Source organism: Phragmites australis, chromosome 3, assembly GCF_958298935.1.
Source record: "Phragmites australis chromosome 3, lpPhrAust1.1, whole genome shotgun sequence".
NCBI lineage: Eukaryota > Viridiplantae > Streptophyta > Magnoliopsida > Poales > Poaceae > Phragmites > Phragmites australis.
Window position 1 is genome coordinate 36,182,178 of NC_084923.1, and position 6,923 is coordinate 36,189,100.

General features: G+C 46.1%; 1 protein-coding gene across 1 annotated transcript; it reads right to left on the bottom strand.

Moving 5' to 3' along the window:
- Positions 1-823: 823 nt before the first annotated feature.
- LOC133912914 (VAN3-binding protein-like) lies at positions 824-6,647 on the bottom strand. Its single transcript, XM_062355889.1, has 7 exons — positions 6,273-6,647; positions 5,485-5,598; positions 2,188-2,581; positions 1,842-2,102; positions 1,703-1,752; positions 1,558-1,615; positions 824-1,470 (listed from the first exon to the last, which is right to left on the bottom strand). The coding sequence occupies exons 1-7, from the start codon at positions 6,558-6,560 to the stop codon at positions 1,262-1,264; spliced, it is 1,374 nt and encodes a 457-aa protein (XP_062211873.1). The 5' UTR covers positions 6,561-6,647; the 3' UTR covers positions 824-1,261.
- Between the last annotated feature and the right edge of the window lie 276 nt (positions 6,648-6,923).

Consider the following 6,923-nt stretch of genomic DNA (forward strand, 5'->3'; position numbering starts at 1 on the left):
CCAAAGAAGTAGTACTAGCAAAGAGTAAGACAATCATTTACTAGTAATCCAACTAGCTATTAGCTAATGTATCCGAACAGACCTTAGCTAATTATTAGTCAACTGACTATTAGTTTTGGCTCATCCAAACAAGGCCGCCATACGAGAATGTGCTAGTATGGCAAGTTACCGGCTATTTAGAGAAGAGAATGCTTAAAAGGAATGTAATTATTTCATTCTAATTAATATCAATATTTTGAGTAATGACGTAAATCGTACATGCTGAATGATGAATTTCTTCTCTTGATTGTGGATATAGATGTGCATGATTTTGTATGGATTTGGAATTTTAAAAATTCTGCAAATAGTACTTAGAAACACAATAAACATGATCGGCATATTTTCACAAATAAATTCGTAATATATTTCTTTTTAGGGAAACGAAAAGTCATTATCTTAATTGCGTAAGTGCTGATGTGCACATCCTAGCTTCTAGTTTGCACCGTGCCGTTTCACACATGTTGAAGATGAAGAAAAAAGAAATCTAAAGTAATAGTGCCCACCTTTGCGCAAGATGAGAAATCAGTGGGATCAAATTTGGTACATACCAACACTAATCACCATAACAGAAGTTTTCCTTATTTATCTTTGTGTTTTAATGATAACAATATTGTCTTCCTTAATTATGCGAAGAGAAAAGTCCATACTAGCCCTATCTAGTCATTGGTGGATTCTTACCTAGTAAGAGATAATAGTAAATACTAGCCATTGGATTAAGAAAAATTAATGGCTCCTATTGATCTGGGAGTAGTGTGAATTTTGCCTTCACTAATTACTAAGTTACTATCATAACAAAGCATTTATCTTTTCCAGCCACAGTTAATTCCAGATAGACTTCTGTATTGCCACACCCCAAATGAGAGAAAAGAAAAGGAAACAGCAAAACTTACAGGAGACAGAACAAGAGGGAAGAGCACAGAGCTCACCGAGCACTGTCCTTCCTCTTCTCACCACGAGGGATGGCACCCCCATGCACTTCATTCCCCACATGCACACACAAACCACACCGCCATTGATTCAATTTTCAGCCCTAACAACAGCAGCAGCAGCAGCAGGAGGAGGAGGAGCCCCTAGCTACATAATTCCTGTGGGACGCACGCTGGGGCGCATCCCCGCCATGCCCATGTCGCTCTGTTGCCTTCAACCTCACATCTACAGCCTAGCGAACAGATGGCCCGGGCCGACACCGGCGTCGGCAGGCTGGCGGTGGCGTGGGCAAGAGTCACGCGAGGCGTTTCCGCTCACCGGCAATGCTGAGGAGGCGCGCCACGCCCTTTGTCCACATCTCGTACTCCCGCTGGCTGGTGCACTCGAACTCGATCACCCGGTGCTCTGCCGTCCTGAGGCCGAAGTAACGGCGGTGCTCGCCGTCCTCCAGCAGGTGCCGACCTGGCCACGCCGAGACGTCCTTGCACACATCTATCACAACACCTGCGTTCACAGTGACATGGATCAGTACACCGTGACATGGACAATGTAGTTGGGTGTTCTCACTGACATGCTTGTTTTGCCACTTACTTTTCTTCTTCTTGGTGATTGTCCCTGCAACATGCCGGCTCTTCATTTTGAGCATTACCTGCAAACAAGTGCCACAGTCAACTAAGCAAATAATCACAAATATCGCAAAAGTTTACAACTACAGTTCAACAGCAGCAGAATTTACCAGGCCCATCCGGTTGATGTACACTGATACAACCTTCGAGTGCAGTGCACCTGTAAGTAAACGTAATCATGGAAAGAAAACATGCATCAATACATCAGTTCTAATACGTCATGAATCAGAATGATCACCAGAATGGTACCTTTCCGAGTGCGTTTTAGGAGCTCAGTGCCGCGAGCAAGCAGCTCTTGGCTGCAGATGCCCAGGAAGTTGTTCTCCTCCTCAAGCGAAACGTCGTCGCTGATGCTACTGCCATTGCTCTCCAACTTGCGATGCTGCTTCGGCACATTCTGCTTCTGATGGTGCCCTCCCCCCACTGTGCCCTTCTCTACTGGGATCACCGCCGCTATGTTCCACACCTCCTTCAAAGCTCTCGCCTTCAATGTCGCTGCACCTCTCAATGCTGCAATCAACAATCAGTTACTGATCATATGCATATAAGTTTGATTAGGAGATACAGGTTGTTTCATTTGGTGGAAATGGCAGACCAGTAGCTGCAGCAGCTGTGACAGTGACAATGTCTCCAGGTGTCCTGACGTTCACGGCAGATCCAACAACAGCCTCCAAATGCTCACGCTCAGCCCCCATGGACTCTGCTGCCTCAACGCATTGTGCAGCCACAAGTGTTGCTGCCGACGCCACAGCCATGTCTGTGCGGGCGGCACGGTCATCCTTGCCAGATCCTGAGGCTGCAGCGGTCGCGGCAGCTACAGCTGCTACTGCAGCAGCCACGGCCGCAACCGAGACAGCGGCATGAACCTGTGCATTGTGTGCCCTGGTCTCTTCTTTCTTCTTCTCCTTCCTATCCTTGAGCCACCGGCCAACAGTCTTGTTGCCGGCCCGGTACACCTGTGGCTTCGGCGTGCTCACTGCTCTGCAGTACTGCATATTTTTTCCGTAGTCCAATTAGTATAGAGCACACATTAGAACGACATTACAAAAATTTCGAATAATCGGTTCTTAAATATTTCCATGACTAATATTGTAAAGCAGACAAATAGTAATGCATCCTATCAGCAAGAAAATGGGTTGCAAGTTACAAATTCCTTACAGTAAAGGTGCTGTGTGAATTGCAACAAGGGCAAGACCTTGAAGTGACAGAACGGTTCCAATTTTCCCTGGTGGGTCCTTAACCCACAGTAGTGATTATTCAAAAACCAAGGCCGGTGCATTCCATTGGCCAGTACAACAAATCACTATGCTTGCACAATGTTAATCTATAACAGTTGATGAAAGGTGAAGCCTGCCAAATGCCAATATTCCATTCCAGTTACCAAACAACGTACAAGAGCCACAGAGGACAATGGACACAATCATGAAGCAGTGGAGGGCAATGTTAGTCCTAGATCAGCTAAAGAGCACATCATTACAATAGATTAGAAAAGCTGAAGGAATAACACTTGATTAGGGACCAAAAAGGCGCAACTAGCCTCATGATGCGGAAACGGCACGGACTGCATGCCTGCCTGCAAGCCTGCTGCTTTTAACCCAGAGAGAGATGGGCAGAGGGAGGGTGACATGGGCAGACTGGACATGCTGCAGTGTTTGCTTGCACAAGCAGGAGACCAGAGGCCAGAGACAAGCACTGAGATAGTAGCGGGAATCAAAGCTTCTTTAGTAAATCAGAGGTCTACTACCCTGCTGTATGACAGGACACACCATGTTAGGGGATAGAAAATTTGTAGTAAATCAGAGGAGGTTACGGGGCTGTAGAACTGTGGCCGTAGGATGACCAGAGTGCCCCTGTGCATTGCTTGCCTATCCTAATCAAATCTTTGACCTTGACATCTCATAAGGCTTTGTCTTTCTTGGGTTTTTTTTTTGGGTGGGGGGGGGGGGGCATGTGGAACAGCAGTGGTGTGGGGCATTCTTGGGCCATTTCTTCCTTAGAAATCAAAACTTGGGGAGCCATGGAACAGCAGAATCTATGGAGGCATTTCGCATTGCTTCGCAATATGAGCTAATAAAGGTTCCTTCCAAATTCCAAATAAAGAATGTATCAGGCGAGGACCAATTGACAGGCTGGTTTATCTGAATGAATGAAATCTCCGTGCAAATTGCTCTTCTAGCACCATGCTGTGGTTGTATGCAAAATCATCCAGGCACTAGCATTTCGAAGGAAACATGCTGCTAGAACAGAAAAAGGAAAATGGAAACAGGAAATTATTGTTCCGAGGACACAGCGGGGAGTGACATCCCACTGCTACTACAGTGATGGAGGTACAAAAAAGAATGAAACAAGCATGAAGAACAAGAGCAAGGAAGGCAGGGAAAGGAGCCACTTTCCTTGACAGATTGGCACAAGGATCCTATATTTAGGAAAAAGGAGGATTCTTTCCTCAAACCAAGAAGATGCCAAGGTGATTTCTATAATATGTCTATATCGACCCTACAAATTTAGATATGCCATCAAACTGTTCAATTTTCCAATCACATGCGTCTATATACTAACTAATAGTATGCACCTATATCATATTCAGTGCAAATTCGTAAATGGGGATTTCAAATGGCTGAAGATAACGGCGCCCATGGGCATAGCAAAGGAATAAATTATGTACAATGATCTGGTACAGTTATTCAAGAGGAATGTTTACTGATGTGATTGGATGCGGACTTCAATCTGCCATGCAGGAGTTGTCGGTGGGGAGATGGAAAGAGACATGTCCATGACAAAAGATTACACAATGGGCACCGAGACGGCGAGAGTTCACAAACTCTCAAGAGAGAAAGCTAGCAAAACGGATTGGGCAAAACAAAAGCTGTGGGGAAAAAGCAAAGGTTTACTATCCAGTCAGGAGTTTTATTGGAAGGAGAGAAAGGCATGCCTATGTGTTCTTTGTCTAGCTTTGTTTTTTGTTCTCTCTCTCTCTCTCTAGGAAATTTAGCGCACAGGGAATGCTGCAAGGCTGGTCTCTTTGTCCCAGGCAGACCCACAGCTTCCAATGGCTGTTCTCTTGGACAAATGATGCTTGTGACCTCGTCTGTTCTTTTACCACAGTGAAGTTCACACTCTGCCACTCTGTAGGGGAATGATAGGCAAAACTAACCGAAGCTGCGATGCCTATCATACTAGTATTGATCTTTAGAAAGTTTTGTGAATTCATTTTGTAAAATAATGTTACATTACTTCCACAGACATATGATGCGTCAACTGTTTACCTTAGCACATACAAAACAAACTATAGACGCACAGGTCCATATCCTACTCACGAAAAAAGAGCCAAAAAGTTGGTAAACACAAGCTATTTTCCTTATAAAAAAAAGATGCAGCAAGAGACTAGGTAACCTGAAGCTATTTTCCTAGAAAATTAGAGGGAAAAAGTAGTTCAACAGAGGCTATTTCCTAGAAAAACAATATGGCGTAGCAAACACCATTAAACAGCTAGAAGCTTGACACAAGATTAAGGGTGCGGACTGTGGAGCGCACCAGCGATGATTTCCCTCCCTTAAAACGAGCGCACGGTCATCAGAGATGTAAAGAATCTCACACATCAAACACAAACAGTGCGTCCACTAGCCGCGGCAGCAAAAGCCGTGCCTTGGTTCTATCTTTCCCCCTGGTTATTCTAACACTTAGAAACAGCATAACCTAGTGCTTCTAGTACGGATCAACGATCAACAGCAAGTGAGCCAAAGAACTACTAAGAAACTGCAGGTTAGTGCCAGTTCAGTACAGTTCAGGCAATTAAAAATTGCAGCCAAGTAGTAGTACTATGTGCAGCTGCTGGAGTATCTTGGAGGCACGCACAGCACGGTAGAAACAAGGTGGCAAAGAAAGGACGCACCTTTGCGTCGTCGATCTCCGGCGAGACCGGCGGGCTGTCGGAGAGGGAACCGCCGCCGTTGAGAGGGCCGCTGCTGTGCGAAAGCCGGCCGGAGGTGAGCGGCGCCACTTCTTGCTGCCGATTGCAACAAACACAACAGGCATGTTTCAGACATCAGTACAGAAAAAGGCATGAAGTTGGCAAGAACAAAAACCGAGCGATAGTTTGTTTTGTCAGAAAAAAGGGCATGTGAACTGCATGAGGATTTGATGGTACTAAACGGGAGCCCTGATCATTAATTGCGAGTAAGCTGCGTGATTAACTAAAAAAGGGTGAGGATTACACTGCTTGTTTCGCCCTTGGGAGGAAAATCTCTCATTTGGCCGTTTCTTCTTGTCCCAACATGGGGTCAAAGAGAAAACAGAAGGAAAAGAACTGATATGAAAAAGGTGATTAGAGAGGAAATTTGCAATTTAATCAGAAAAAGTTTCGGAGAAGATCCATCAATTTCAGTAGGAGTTAACAGAAAAAAAAAATCAAAGGCTCGTCATATAAATGTTGTAAAGAAAATAAGGAATTAACCAATCTGCAGTAGAATGCAGCTAGAGAAAAAAGAACAGAAATCGGCAATAAAAAAGACCAAAGCGCACATCTTTTTTTTTTTTTGGAAGGATTCGGATGTTACCACGAACAGAAGGGAAATCGCCGGCAACAATTGAAAGGATTCAATTTTTTCTTTAAACGAATTGTGATTTAGAAACGACAGGAAAAACAAAGACAGATGGAGGAGGGAGGAAGGAGAGGCTCACCGATTGCGCGAGGATCCGTTCCATGATGAGCTGCGACGTGGCCGCGGACGCGAAGGAGAAGGAGCTCCCGCCCGCGGCGTTGGCTGCGACGCAGGCGCCCCCGTCGTCGAGCTCGCACGCGGCGTCCTCGGCGATGGGGCTGACGAGCGCAGCCGGCGGCGGGGTCGGCGGCGGGGCCCCGAACGCGCGGCCTGAGGCGCTCCAGGAGCGGGAGAGGAACTCGAGCGGGTCGAGCGTCAGCTCCGGCGGCCGGAGCTCGCCGGACGTGCGGGCCCGGGGATCGCCCATGCGCGCGTGGGTGGCGGAGTTAAGGAGAAGAGTGTGATGTGAGTGTGCCGAGTGGGGCGCGTTACTACTCACTGGACGAGAGAGAGAGAGAGAGAGAGAGAAGTGGAGCAGTTGGTTAAGGCCTCCGGTGGTTTTATAGACGTGCGCGCGTTCGTTTGTGCAGGTCTTGCTCGACGTTTTTTCTCTTGTTTTTCACTTTACAAGTCGTGCAAGTATGTCCATCTGTCCATGGCTAGTTCAGGGAAAAAAGCTATGTACAACGTGATCTATGGTACTGGTACACAGCTCAACGTACTCTCTAGCAGATATTGTTGAGCTCATTTTTCTATAGTACACCTTATATTTTTCATAGTTATTATTTTT

Excerpts from the sequence above, each read along its gene's own strand:
- LOC133912914 (XM_062355889.1), bottom strand. The coding sequence starts at position 6,560 with ATGGGCGATCCCCGGGCCCGCACGTCCGGCGAGCTCCGGCCGCCGGAG. Across the intron at positions 5,599-6,272 it reads AACGGATCCTCGCGCAATCG|CAAGAAGTGGCGCCGCTCAC; the intron begins GTGAGCCTCTCC and ends TGCAATCGGCAG. Across the intron at positions 1,753-1,841 it reads CCTAAAACGCACTCGGAAAG|GTGCACTGCACTCGAAGGTT; the intron begins GTACCATTCTGG and ends GTTTACTTACAG.